This window comes from Podarcis gaigeae (genome assembly GCF_964106915.1).
Source record: "Podarcis gaigeae genome assembly, chromosome: 4".
NCBI classification, from domain to species: domain Eukaryota; kingdom Metazoa; phylum Chordata; class Lepidosauria; order Squamata; family Lacertidae; genus Podarcis; species Podarcis gaigeae.
Genome location: NC_139677.1, coordinates 48395367 through 48410937, shown reverse-complemented (window position 1 = coordinate 48410937; position 15571 = coordinate 48395367). Strand labels below are relative to the sequence as shown.

Here is a 15571-nt window from a genome sequence, read left to right as displayed (position 1 = left end):
CTTTCTTTCATGGCCTGTGATTCAGACATACTCCTGCATGTCCATTTAATGAGGGCCAAACAGCCCTGTCAGCAAGGGATTGATGCTTGTGGAGACAGTGTGCCCCTAGGCTTCTCCAAAATGGAGTATATACTGACAGTAGTATCAACGAGAAATATAGCTACATTTCTTTAGCACCACTGGGCCATAGATATACACAGCTTTGGCAATAGGGCATATAAAATCTCTAAACCCATCTTTGTTTAATTGAACTCAGTTTTTACATACTCAAGATTTGTTCCGTGCTGTGCTTTTGAATGAAACCAGCAGCTTGAACTGTAATGCTAGCAATGACTTTCTGCCTAGTCACTTATTTTTGCTTACTGTGAAGGAATGAAAATCAAGAGTTATAAGATTACGACTTATTTCCACCATGACAGCTAAAAGGGGAAGAAAATGTTTTAGTAGCATTTAGTAGCATTGTAGTTCAGCTGTTTTAGTTGATAAATTGAAAACAAGTTTGAAAACAAGTGGATTCAAGCTGTTTTTTTCCATGATTCCAGTGCATAATAGAAATGGGAATTCAGATTGCTAACTTTTTTCTGGCAGGACTTCTGTATCTTTGTAGTTGCTTGACATGAGAAATGAAGTTTATTCCTTCACTTTATTTATCAGGTGCATTTTGTTGAACCATGGGGGTTACAAGCACAGGAGCCCTGCTGAGAAATAAAGTTGGCAACACTAGTTTTTGTGTTGTGTGTTGTCCTTGTCAGCTTTTTCTAACACTAGGCTTTTGGCTCTTGCTCTGGGAAGCCATAGCAATTGGTGCTGTGGTACCAAATTTAGCACCTGCCTGGTGCAGGTGTGCTGTAGAAGCAAAAATCTTAGTTGGCCGTTGTTGATGTTACCTCTTGCTCTTGTTTATTACAGGTGACAGAGAAATACAACCAGTGCTTTGTCTGAAATGTTGTGTTGGTAATATGCTTCAAGAAAAGCTGAAGATCCCTCTTGTGAATGAAGCTAGGGAAAAGGCTCTGGCTCTTGCAGCACAACAGCAGATGTCTGCTTTGGAGTATGAGCGAAGAAAGGTCACTGGGACACTTGAGAGCAGCAGCGTTCGAGTTGCAGTTGCAGCTTTAGGTCTGTCACAAGTTGAGGTAAGAACATTATTGACTGCAGATCTTATAGTTGTACATTGTTCATTACATTTTGAAGCTGACAGGGAAGCAACACTTTTGACTGCATACTGCACGATTGGAAAAGGCCTCTTTGTCAAGCTGATTCTGAGCACCAATCTTATAATGCAGTTTTCTCCATTATGTTATAAAGCTGCCCAAACCCCCAAAGTTTGATTTTGAGAGGTAACCTCCAAAATCTGGAAGTAAGCATCTCAGTACATAGTAGGAGGGTTGGATCAGAACTATGGTGGTTCCTGGGCTAGCAGACCCTATTCCAGCTGAAACACAATTCATATGCATGAGATAATCCAGTTTCTTTGACATGTCTGTGCCCAGCCCCCATCCTTAAGAATCATAGAATCATAGAGTTGGAAGAGACCACAAGCGCCATCGAGTCCAACCCCCTGCCAAGCAGGAAACACCATCAGAGCACTCCTGACATATGGTTGTCAAGCCTCTGCTTAAAGACCTCCAAAGAAGTAAACTCCACCACACTCCTTGGCAGCAAATTCCACTGTCGAACAGCTCTTACTGTCAGGAAGTTCTTCCAACCAACCTAATTTAGTAAGAACAGTATCATCTATTTCACTTGAAAAGAAAAATTGGTGTGTGCCGTGGGAAATACAGCATTCCTACAGACAGAAGTTAAAAAGTAAACTATATTTGCACCACCAAATCCCCCAAATGGCTTTTCAAACATAGAAGAATTTGAAGAGTATTTTGATAACCATGTAATACAATTAAGAAAGTAATTCTGCAAAAACAAGGAAATAAAAATCTAGGTGCATACACAGAACCTTTTACATGCTTCCTCGTTGACTTGCAGTTAGCATGAAAACATTGTTAATAATCAACTACACTGTTCCTTTATTTACAGAAAGATGCGCTGCACAACTTTCCTAAATTTTTTACAAAATATATTGAGTACAGTGTTGAAGTGAGCATGCCTGAATATTTTGAAAGCCCTGGAAATATAGAAATACCTGTGTTGGCATCAAGCAGAATTCATCCTACACACCAGGGAAAAGGACATATTTGGTCTGCAGAAGAAAGAGGTGACAAGCATCTGATTAGTAAATTATTACTACCACTGTCAATAACAAAACTCTTGATACTAATTCTGAAATTCTTCATATATCTTACCATCCTGTTTACTGCAGATGTTCTTCACTGGGAAGGGATGCCCAGTGAGTGGAACAATATCTGTACAGTGGTACCTCAGGTTACATACGCTTCAGGTTACATACGCTTCAGGTTACAGACTCGGCTAACCCAGAAAGTGTGTATCTGGAAGGCAGTAATGGGAGACACTTTGATAGTTTTCTGAATCTTCTTCAGAGGTCTGGTTTCCACCCTCTAACCCACTTGGACCTTGGGGTTCACAATCCATCTTTTGAGGTTCAGAATCCTCTATCCCCCACCCCTGTTAGAACCCTCTCCAGGTCTTCCAAGGAGGACCTCGGGGTCTGATCACTTCCTCCATGACACCTCCATGGGGACTCATTGCATAATGCAACTTAAAATGCTTTTATTACATGATTATAGCCTTTCCTTGGGCTTCAAGTAATTTTTTCTAGTTGATGGTTTTCAGGCTCTTCAAAAAGAATTTGTGCCTAAAAAAATAATGTACGGTTGGAAATTTAAGGACTGGAGCTTTGGAAGTAAAAGCTTGTGCCAGTGAAGCAAACAGAGCCTGTGGGACAAGCAGCTTTGATTATACAGGATATGTAGTGGAATAATCATAGAAAAAAGGCCAGTGACTGATTTTGGTATTTAAACCTTTTAATTATCAACATGTTTACTGGAAATCTTACCGATGTTGTTGGCATCCATCTGTTAGGAAATATTTTTAATAAGCTAACATAAAAATAAAATGTATCAGAATTGCTTACCAGTATTTCAACAAGATGCTATCACACTTGCTGAATCTCAAAAGAGCCCTTGGTTCATTTTGACATCAACATGATTTTCTTCATGTACCTGAGGGAAATATTGTTACATATTTGTCTGCATATTTCACATTGTCAGTCTGTGCCATCTTTGTGTCTTAGGGGTCAAATTAAAGATCACTGAACCATAGCTGTGACAATGAAAGCAGGTAATTTCAAGTTTGCCTGGTTGCTTAAATATTCAGGATACCTAATTTGGAATTCACTGGATTTTGTTGCGTAAGTGCTCCATTGTAGTACCTAGAAGTTTGAAAGCACATCAGTGCAAGTAGATAAATAGGGACTGCTGCGGCGGGAAGGTAAACAGCATTTCTGTGCGCTCTGGTTTCCTTCATGGTGTTCCATTGCACCAGAAGCAGCTTAGTCATGTTAGCCACATGACCCGGAAAGCTGTCTGTGGACAAACGCCAGCTCCCTCAGTCTGAAAGCGAGATGAGCGCCGCAACCCCATAGTCACCTTTGACTGGACTTAACCGTCCAGGAGTCCTTTACCTTTTTTTTTACCTTTATGAAGAGAATACAATATTGGTTTATCTTTAACGTGTTAAAATACATGGGCTACACCGTTGATTGTCAAATCACTAAAGTTTGTAGAAAATAAAGCGGACCACACAGCCAAACATCCTCCACTAATCCTTACAAATAAGATAGAATATCATGTCATGTCACATTACTTAGGCTAGCAAATCATTTACAATATGTTGACTTCTATGGTTGCTAGAACTAACATTTATTTCCACTACTCAATTCAGAAGACATAAATATTTACATATTTAATAACACTATCTAAAAAGCATAATTTTCTGAAAACTTCTCCATATGTGTATGTTAAAAATATGCCGTCATATTATACTCAAGAACAGGTTATCGTTTTCACTATATGCCTTATGAATTCTGCCTCAGTTCAGTGTCTGGTGTAATCAGAGCAATCTTTTATTTCACAGAAATTTCCTGGAGCTTTAAACCTGCTCCCCAGCACAATGTTATCAGTGATCCTCTTTCTCTTCTGGTTGTGTTCTGTGGGTGGCCTATTTTGTTTTACATACATACTAAGATATGGCTTTTTGAGATGCCTACCAGTGTTCTAATCGTAGTTATGGATGGCTAGTTATGTGCCAGAACTGGTGTCTTTAGAAGCAGATATACATCTCATTATTGCATCAAAAGACATGTACAACCAGTTCAGTAGGATAAATGGGCATTGTGAACCATATGCAGAAGGAGATGTGCATTCAGATGTGTATCAACAATGGAAGTACACATAGAAGGCCACTTGCATGTGCAAATCTTCCTTACCAGATTGGGACAGGCATCTTTACAAAAATATTACTGCTACTTCTCCTTGTGCACAGTGGGTGCAGGATGGGCCACAAATTGCTTGCAATGAGGGCATGCAGTTCTTGTGTTAATTAAATTTTACCTCTTGACTGCTGTTCTGTTAAGTATAATTTTGGCAGTTGTAATATACCAGGAGAAAACACAAGTGGACCCAATCCTTGGGTTTGTAACAAAGCAGCAAAGCAACAAAGCAACAAACATCAACTTGAATTCAATGAATAACATCTTCAACTTCTTAGTTCTGCTAGAAATTAAGCTTATACAATATCCAGCTACCGGTATGTAAGTCCCTCTAGATCTAGAATGATCTTTGTATGATTCGTGAATACCTCCCCTGCAATTGAGCTAGATATTCACAAAATTATCCGCTTTGACATCCTAATTTGGTGTGACAGTCTTTTGGACAGCGTTTTCTTCAGTATGTTTAAAAACTAACCCTACAAGGTGGACCAACTTGCTGTCTTCCAGTGCTTCTTCAAAAGATTTGGAAGCAGTGAACCATTCATTTGAGGATGAATGTTTATACTATGCAGGAAGTCATGCTTAACAAACTGATAGGAAATATGTGTGTAATTGTACATGGGTATCAAAACCAGAATGCAAGCATATCATGAAAAGCAGCCTTTAGCTTGGCCCAAAATGTTTTCTGGTGTGCAATAAATTCTGCAAAATGCAAATCCCAGGAGAAAGAATAGTACATAGGAAATTTAGACCTATACTGATAATAAAGGCATGTTATCTATAATGTATTGCTAATATTTTTGTGTAAAAGAATTGTGAGTTTTGTCTTCTGGCACTGAATGTACTTAAACTATATACCAAAAAATTGAAAAATCATCTAATGTGGATATTTTCTTTGCTCCCATGTACTGTGTGAATGATACGAGATAGTTACAATCTAATTTGGGGAAAAAATATTTATGAGCCAGGAATAAGTGAGCGGGTTTTATTACTAGTATAACTGACAAACGTGGGACGTTTTTGTGGAAGATAGCCGATGGGGATAATAACTTGGTGACAAAACAGAAAAGAGGTAATAATTCATAAATTAGCAGGTCATTAATCTTGTCTTTATGAGAGAACAAGCTAATTTATTTCAGAGAAGTTTGAAGCTGAGGTGCTATAATCTGTTTGATAGCCTGCTAATGTTGGAGGCACATAATACAATGCTGTGCTATTCCTGTTGTGAACTTGAGGTGTTTTTTTTTTTGAAGCAATAACAAAGAGTTCAAGGAAAGTATTGACATGGCAATGGTGGCATCAATTAGTTTCCAGTTGGTAAAGGCTTGAATTGCTACTGAACACCATTTTATAACAGGAAAATCAAATTGCCAATGAATATACTATTTGTTCATTACAGTTATTTATAGCTTGCTATTCAGGATAGAAATCCTTCCAAGGCAACTGACAGCATCAACTTTTTTAAAAAAGCAATAAGCAATATGAAGCCATCAGGTTCCTTCCCACTTGACAGTGTTGGAATGGCCTTGTGTGGGGAGAGCAGAGTCCAGCTGGGACAGACAAGAGAAGGCTCTTGGTGACTTCTTTGCCTGCCGGCTTACCTCTCCTGGAATCCTTCTTACAGGGCAGTTGGTGGTAGATGGTTGCGGTGGGAAGAGGTTAATCCAGCAAAAGTTTGGTTGGCTGTCTCTTTTGCCTGCTTCCCTTGCTTTCCTGAGCTTTTCCCCACAGGGCAGCTTGTAGTAAGATAGCACTGGGGCTGGGGTGGAGAAGTCCAGCTGGAAGAGGCTCTGCCATAGCTTCAGGAACTGAGGATATTTAGATGTAATGATGATATGGATCTCCCACTTTTAAAAGAAGCAGCTGCAGAGGAAGCCAAATCATACCGGGGCTGTGATGCTGAGGAAGTGTTACCCCCCCCCCCCGTTTTGCAGGGCACAAAACCACTTCTTGCTTCATGGGAGAAAATAAAAAGGAACTTGTATAGCACCTGAGTGTTTTTATTCTCAGAGTAAATCCTAAAGCCTGAAAGGTGCATTGGCTACTCCTTTTTTGCTTCCTGCAGCTTAACGAATTCATGGTCCACAAGCAGACCTCTCCTCTTATTCCTTGACTTCTAAGCTTCCTCAGGAGTCTTTGTTGAGCTGCTTTGTCAGAAGCTTTTTGAAGTATACTAGAACAACCGGATGTGCGTGGTGCTGTGGGTTAAACCGCTGAGCCTAGGGCTTGCCGATCAGAAGGTTGGTGGTTTGAATTCCTGCGACAGGGTGAGCTTCTGTTGCTCAGTCCCTGCTCCTGCCCAACTAGCAGTTTGAAAGCATGTTGAAGTGCAAGTAGATAAATAGGTACCGCTCCGGCGGGAAGGTAAACAGTGTTTCCATGCGCTGCTCTGGTTCGCCAGAAGCGGCTTAGTCATACTGGCCACATGACCCGGAAGCTGTATGCCAGCTCTCTCGGCCAATAAAGCGAGATGAGCGCCGCAACCCCAGAGTCGTCTGTGAGTGGACCCAATGGTCAGGGGTCCCTTTACCTTTACGGCAACCAGACAGGCACAGCTACAAATCCTTACACCTTTTCCAATTTTCTCTCAAAGTTTTCATGTAAGAATTATTCTCTAAAATGATTTTTGTTCTCTAAAAGGATATATGTGTATGTGTGTGTACACACACACACACACACACACACACACACACACAGTATTCAAAGGTGCCTCCCTGTCCTGACAACTCATTTACAGCAAATTTAAAGATACTGTTGCAGGTGGTGTGTTAAGCCAGTATTTTTGGTATGTGAGGTTACTTACACAAAAAGCTCTTAAATTAGTACTGTACTTGAATTTTTCTTTTGTCGCTGTTTAGTGATAGTACATTGTCTTGCATTATGTATGTTAGGATACATTTTAATGGTCTTAACTGTGTCCAGATGATTATTTCTAAATAGAAGGAATAAAGTCCATGGTATAAACCCCAATCTATAGTTGATAGCTGTATAAATATAAAGAGCAGGGACAGGGAGGGCATTAGCAGAAGCCAATTAATTTTTGTTCTAATTCCTAATTGCAGTTGAGGTGCTTTTTATGTGATAGTTGTGAAATGAACTAACTCAGGTTGCCCTCAAATTCTGGTCCATTTTCCATATGGATGCAAGTGTCTAATCAGATTAATAAAGTTACATTGACAATTTTAGGCTTTAGGCACCACCAGTACATCCATCTATCATCTATCTGTCTATCTATCTATATCTATCTATCTATCTATCTATCTATCTATCTATCTATCTATCTATCTTATATTAAAACTACTTATCCCTCTTCCCTCCTGGCAGAAGATGCTGCAGTTGAGCTTCCTACAATATTTAAACTAACAATGTTTATTTTCTCCCCACAGAAGTTGCAGAAGTTGAGCTTCCTATAAAGTTTTTGCCTAAGTATCCTGGCCGATATCCTTGTAAGATTCTTCTTCAGTCGAAGTATGATGTCCGACTCTTTCATATAGAATGTGTGGTGAATACAAATACTGCCGAGGCTGAGCTAGAGTTTGTCACTCCAGCATATCAAGCAGTGACTCAAGACATTCCAATAGTATGTCCATTTAGCTTCATCCAAGATTTAAATAAGGCTGGTCGCTACTGGGTTAAAACTGCTGACTGAGCAAACACATAAATATGTGTATAAATAGATGGAAAGCAGGGATGAGAGTTCTTCCTGCATTAAGTTGATCTTTACACAGATTACCTTCTATATCTCTCAGCCACAAATGTATTATTATACTAAAAATGGTAGAAAAAGACATAGGCTTAAAATAGTTAGCTCAAGGAAGTTATAGAAGGGAAGGTTTCCATCCCTTTCTCTCCCCTTCCCTTCCACCTGTGCACTCTTCAACCCTCTCTGGAAAGTTGGGATGAGTCCTCCTGAGAAATGGGGAGTATTGAGCTGCTGATAGAGAATGCCTCCAAACTGGGCAAACCTCTGATTGATTTGGGGTCATTTATGTTGAGAACCAAAAGGGATGTGGGTTAAACCACAGAGCCTAGGACTTGCCGATCAGAAGGTCAGCGGTTCGAATCCCTGCGACGGGGTGAGCTCCCGTTGTTCGGTCCCAGCTCCTGCCAACCTAGCAGTTCGAAAGCATGTCAAAGTGCAAGTAGATAAATAGGTACCACTCCACCGGGAAGGTAAACGGTGTTTCTGTGCACTGCTCTGGTTCACCAGAAATGGCTTAGTCATGCTGGCCACATGACCTGGAAGCTGTACGCCAGCTCCCTCAGCCAATAAAGCGAGATGAGCTCCGCAACCCCAGAGTTGGTCATGACTGGACCTAATGGTCAGGGGTCCCTTTACCTTTATGTTGAGAACCACCCTAAGATCTTCAATGAAGGGTGGTATATAAATTTAATAAAATAGATAAATAAATAAATTTACCCTTCCTCCAGCAGCCTCCAATATCCCACATTGTTTAAGAGGGTTCCTTTAACTCCCACTCTCAAGAGGCTTTTCAGAAGACACTGGTGGCTACAGCGGGGAGAAGGAGGGGAAAGCTGTCTTCTGAGAACTCCCACCAGTTAACATTTCTTAGGAGACAGTACTAGATAACTGTATAGATCATGTGCTTATATTCAAAACCTATATTTCCCATGAGGACTTCGGCTTCACCCCTTCATCCTTAATCACTGATATTCATTGTACTTTTAGATATTTCATTTGGATTCCCTTCTGTTTCAGACTAACATGAGTCAACAAGATTGGAAACTTAAAGCTCATTTAAAAGGATGCTGTTTTTATGGCCCCCCGCTTATATACGTTGCCCCAGGTGAAACAACTCCATACACCCTCATGTTTAAGCCAACTTCCGAATGTGTAATTACGGTAGGAGAACAAAACACATTTTTTTCTTGTTTGATTAGCTTTTCTACATTTAATGAGAACTGGTGTAGCTGTGGAATTTATAAGTTCTTATGATGCAAGGGTATCTATAAACATAATACTAACAGCATAGAAATGACATTGTGAATGTGGTGACTCCAAAACATTCCAAAGTAATGTGAGAATGTGCCCATAAGCAAAAATGAACTAAGCATGTAAAGAGCTGAAGACTTTAAATAATGCCCTCTATAGTTATATCTATGTGTGATTATTATTGCTACTGTAAGCCTCCTGGGCATGATCTGGGCATGGAGTGACAGTGCCTGGCAGTGTGTGGCCTAGAAGTCAGTGGGTATGGTGGAGTCATGTCTCCCCATCGTTCTCTCATGATATCTTGAAGGAAGGAGGAGTGGAGGCCTTTAAAAGGCCACACACACAAGAGTTGGGGCCATTTTGCCCCATGAGCTTCCCACTCACCCACCTCTCCGTGTTAGTACCTCACTGGACTACTCGGGTCACTGACTGATGGGGCTAGAAAGTAATGTTTTCTTCCCAACCTCAGTTGGCCCTTGGATGTGTTTCTTCCCTACATTTCCCTCATTGAACTAAGGCGTTGTGTTAGTCATAGGAGAACACTTGTTACTACTTAGGAGCAAAAATGGCATTGGGCAGGATCAGCATAATAAAAGAGGCCCTCATAAGGGGTTTGAGGGAAGGATTGGCTAAGGCACAGCCTAAGCTCAGGTTAGAGCCTCTGACTGACTGGATTCAGCCTAGTCATCCAGTGAAACCCTGGATGCTTGACTTCCCATGACACGATTTGACACATAATGTACATTCCCATGGAGGGTGCTTGGGTATTTCCCATTCCTGAGAGAATGGCATTCCATCAGAAGGGTCTGAGTGGAATGAGGAACTGACTCCTGCCCTCCTGCCATGCCAACCCCGCTTCCTGCTGTAGTTTGTAAAGATTTGGCCTGATCTCACCCAATTTGTCAAGGTTATTTCACCTCTTTCACAGGGCCACAGATTGCATCTGGCTGGGCAACTTGACACCCACAATGCATCTCACTGATACTTGTAGATGATAGCTGCCTAGCTATTCATAACTTTTCTAATTTATGCCAGACCAATGAAGTGTTTTGTTAAAAGGAAATAATTTGGACTCCGTGTGGCTGATTTATTTAGAATAAGCAGCCAGGTTATTACATTGTATGACAGTGTATGGTTTGTCTTGTGCAGTGGCAGTAATTGCCAAATGGATATATAGATAGTGAAGAGTGTACATTTGGCTCAGATGTCCTATTGCTTCTGTATTTGTTTGCTTACTTTTTACATTTTAATGTTCTTTCTGCAAGTCACTCAGGGGGGTGTACATGATATGTTCGTTTGCTTATTTAATGAATTTATAGACCACTAGGGCTATGGCCTGACAAAGTGGTGTATGCAGTAGAGATGATACACAAAAAGGTAGACACATCATGTAGTATAAATCATCATGAAGAAGCACCTAAATTTTGTAAGTATGACGTAATACCCTCCCCCATATATAAAACAAAATTACTCTGAATCATATAGCCGAAAACACATTGAGGAAAGAGATTAAGGAAATATATAGCTTGAAATAGATGTTTAAGGCCTGCTTGAATTTCTGCACTGAAGGAACTAAGCATAAGTCATTCAGTAATAATTAAATGATGGGGCCACCACCAAGAAACCCATGTGCTTACCAAACGAACTGATTTTACTGGTAGACACACGAGCAGAACCCCCAAAGCTGGTTGCATTGAACAGTCTGGTCCTTTAGATAACTTGTAAGAGTTTTAATGGTCAGCACTAGCATTTTGAATTGGACCTGAAATGGCACTTGTAGCCAATTGAAATGGTGCAACATTGGTATCACATGTTCTGACTTTACAACTTGCATCAAACATCCATGCAACTGTATCCTGCCCTCATTGAAGTTTCTGAATAGTCTTCAAGGCAGCTCTATGTAATTCTTCATCACACTAGCACATTCAGGTTTCATTTTGAGTGGACTCTGAAGTTTTGCAGAAATATTTGCACGCCACTGAATGTTCATTTCTTTCACTATCATAGGGGAAACTCATTTTGCAAAATGAAGCAGATGGCACAGATCATGTCTTTGTCCTGAAGGGGATTGCAACAAAACCTTTGGCGCTGGATTATCTTGCGATAGAGTGCCGAGTTAGAGAGATTACACAGAAGCTCATAATGGTACCCAATTTTACCAATGAGGAATTGCACTACAAGGTAAAATTGTGCAGGTTTGAATATAGGTTTGAGTGAAAGTAACAGCAGTTCTCTGCCTAATGCATGTGTTGTTATGATTTACTGGAGCATTTGCTATCTCACTCATCATTATGAAGGCTATCTGAGTGGCAGATGATACTAGAGTCATCTTGACCTCCCTTCATTTGAAAATGTCATATTCATATTGGAAAGGTTTACTACTGCAAAATTACAAAAATGAGTGATGTTTAAATTGTTCTTGATGGTTTTCCCCTGCCCAGTGTTAATTTTTTTAAAAATACTTCCACCATTACTTTAATTAGTGAAGTATTACAAGAGAATTGTAAGCACCAGTTTTTCCACAACAAATTGAGATACACTAGAGTCCTTCAGCCAACGATATGGCTAGTTAATTCAAACCAGTTGGTGGAGTTCACATCCTGCTCTTTTGCCACATGGCCTGGTCCTCCATTCTCCATAGTAGCAGGTTATTTGTTTGTTTGATTAATTAATTAATATACCGCCATATACCCAGAGGTCTCAGGGCGGTTCACCCACATTTTAAATGGGCATAGGATGTCAATCAAATCAGCCAAAGGCATGGTTGAAAAAGAACGTTTTTACCTGGCTCCTAAAGGTGTATAATGAAGGCTCCAGGCAAGCTTCCCTGGGGAGAACATTCCACAGATAGGGAGCCACTGCAGAGAAGGCCTGTTCTTGTGTTGCCACCCTCTACACCTCTCAAGGAGGAGGCACACATAGAAAGGCCTTGGAAGATGATCCCGTGACCCAGGTAGGTTATATATTTTGTGGTTTTATACTTTGGTTTTGTTCTGTGAACCATGCTAAACAGTATGGGGGATGAAATCATACCCCGAGGAACCCTGCATTGAAGCCTCCATGGGGCTAAAGAGCACTCCCCAAGCATCACCCTTTGGAAATGACTATCCAAGTAGGATGAGAACACCACAAAGTGGTGCCACTCACCCCTAAATCGGAGCAGCCACTCCAGAAGGATACCATGGTTGATGGTATTGAAAACTGTGGAGAGGTCAAGGAGAATTAAGAGGGACATATTTCCCTCTCTCTCTCTCTCAACACAGGTCATCATATAGGGCGACTAAAACCAGGCCTAAACTCTGATTGAAATGGATCTAGAAAATCAGTTTCATCCAAGAGTGCCTCTTCCAACAAAACACTTTAAATAATTTCCCCTTTACTCCTGTTTTCTTCTTTTCAAAATGTTCCTCAACACAGAAGTTTCATTTTTATATTTTTATTAGGTATATAATATGTGATGACATCTGTTAAAATATAACATGTGCTCCTTATCCAGATTCATCAAATTTGGCATGCTAGAAATGCAAATAGAGCACACAATGAAAATTTCCCCTTTTATTTTGACATTTTAAAACTTTGTGGTAATAGCATGTTAGAGGCACACTTTGTATAGCTAGCAAGTTGTAAAAATTTATAGCCGTCTTAATATTTTGGATTTTATATTGGCATTCATGCTCTTTTTTATGAGATATATGAAGCCATTAATTTAATACTACTGCCATTTCATTAAAAAGTTAATTATGTCATGCATATGTTCCTCAGGTTACAAACAAACTACAATGCACCTGATCTGTATGGAATAAGTTGACGTAATTCTCAAATGGTACAACAAACGCTTTGCAGGGTGGCTATTTCCAGCAGTAATTTATAAAATTAAATTCTGTGAATTATATACTTTTAAACCTTTACATATTTTGGTGATATAAAGTATGATTTGCAGGGAAAATAGAGATGTTTGAAGATTTGAAGTCTTCCTAGTAATGAAAAATAGTTATGAAAAACATTTGTTAAGTGAAGGTAAAAAATTATTGGACCTCTGGTTCACAGGTTTGCTACTCACATATATGTACACACTTGCAGTGAAAATAATTAGTGGATAGCCAGCAAGAATGGAAAGCTTCAGTGAGATTCTGTTGTGACAACAGTTTAGCCTGGAGGACTAACCACTTGTATGTTGAACCCTTGATCTTCATGGCTTATTAAATCTAGCAGGGAAGAAATATCCAGCTGGGTCCAGAAGGTTGTAAATGCCCACTTGAAAGAGGAAGTGGTTGCAGATTATTTAAAAGAAGTGACAAATTGACTGCTCCTGCAGAAATGTAACCTTGACTCAGAAGATGTTAACAATAATAGGCTGGCAATCAGCTTCCCCTTCTTGGGCAAGGTGCTCAAGAGAATGGTGGTTATGCAGCTCCAGACATTTTTGGATACTGATTTTCTAGATCTGTTCTGGTTAGGTTTTAACTTTGCTTTGGGACTGAAATTGCTTTGGTCACCCTCTGCAGTGACCAAGAGAGAAGCCCTCTTGATTCTCCTGGACCCTCTCAGTGCCTTGATCGCATTGACCATGGCAGCCTTCTGGATAGTTTCTCTGTGTTGGTATAGGGGGGCACTTGTTTGGTTCTGCTCTTGTTTGGCTGTCCTATTTCAGAATGAGATGCTGAGGGACCAGCACTTGATCCCCAGGCAATTGGGCTTTGGAAGTCTCACAAGATTCTGTTCTTTCCCTCGTGCTGATAATCTGCCCCCTTTGAAATTATTTAACAAATAAAGCAAGAACTACTGGAATGGAATGAAAAATGTCCCTACCTTGTACCCTTGCTTTTTCATATACCATTATCATTCTGTTGTTATTCTTTCATTTTCTTACCTGTACTTCACCATAAAGCAAACTTTTAAAGATCTGGCACATCTGTTTCCCTACTTCTTCCTGTTCTCCTAACTCTTTTATTTTTGTGGTGAATTAATAAAAACAACTGATATATACATTTCATCCTGTCTGGATTTGGCCTGTTGACATTTGAGATGCTGGCATAGTCCTCAACTAAGGTCCCCAATCTACAGAATGAGGGACAATCCTCTGAAGAACTCACCAGAGATCAAAGCATCCTCGTGTAAAGTTAAAATATGTGCCCCACCCCCTTAAAATATATTTCATGCACTCTCATTCCCAGATCTCCAGCAGGTTAATATGAACAGTATCTGTGCTATGCATTCACATGTTCACCAAGCATTTTTTACTGATGTTTTTATATTGCTTGCTCTTTTTCATTGTTTTCTTTTGTTGCATTGTCTTATTGTGCAGTTTTGTGATAATTATATTGTGCTTTCTTTGACACAAGCTGCTCTAAGTGCTTGGAGAAGGATTATTATTATTATTATTATTATTATTAAAAATACATTTATATCCCACCTTTCGTTCAAGAAGCTCAGTGTGGTGTAATGATTCCACCACCCTTCCAATGTATCCCCACAGTAACCCTGAGAGAGAGGTTAGGCTGAGAAGACACCACACTGACTCTCGTACAAATTATAATATTAGACTCTTGTGGTATAGTGCCAGGGTTAAGTGGCTTCCACACAACTTTGTATGTATGTGAAGGAGTCTTTAAGAGCCTGCCTCAGCACTTTTGCTAGACAGAATGTGTGCCCTCTGAAATTAAGTTTGTGTGTGATGCCAGAGTCATTAAAAATAGGTTGCGAAACAGAATCCTTATTCTGTCATTACTTATTTATGTAGAATATATATATATAGATAGATCACATATTCAGATTTTCTTGATTAAGAGTTTTTTGCTTCACTTGCTAACTCCTGCATAAGATGCAATTCCACTGTAATGCATTTTTACATGTTATTTTCATTATGATACACACTTTTAAGCACACCCTAGCACATGCATTTTTGTGCATATTACTTGGGTAAAGAAGAGCACTGTGAAATTCAGACAAGTGTGAATTTTGAAGGATGGTTCTGTTTCAGTTCTTCTGTTGCTTCAGAAAGCACAAAGTAGGTAGGTTCCCTTATACATGTGAACCAAATAAAACTTCTCTTCCATCTCTATTCCCTGCTGGAGAGGAGGGAATTTGGACCAGTAATGTGGAGTGCAGAGGTGATTATTGGTAGGGCAGAGGTGGAGGCTGTTGGCTGGATTGAAAGACTCCATAAGCCAGGAATAGCCCAAATTTCTCCTCCCTGTTTTAGATTGCTCATT

General features: G+C 39.9%; 1 protein-coding gene across 1 annotated transcript in view; it reads left to right on the top strand.

Moving 5' to 3' along the window:
• CFAP47 (cilia and flagella associated protein 47) overlaps positions 1–15571 on the top strand; it is a 185418-nt gene that overhangs the window by 84694 nt on the left and 85153 nt on the right. Inside the window, exons 44-48 of the mRNA XM_083734113.1 lie at positions 910–1136; positions 2035–2212; positions 7792–7985; positions 9126–9269; positions 11367–11540. Coding sequence (XP_083590239.1) covers positions 910–1136; positions 2035–2212; positions 7792–7985; positions 9126–9269; positions 11367–11540 — 917 coding nt within the window. The remainder of the gene's footprint in view (positions 1–909; positions 1137–2034; positions 2213–7791; positions 7986–9125; positions 9270–11366; positions 11541–15571) is intronic.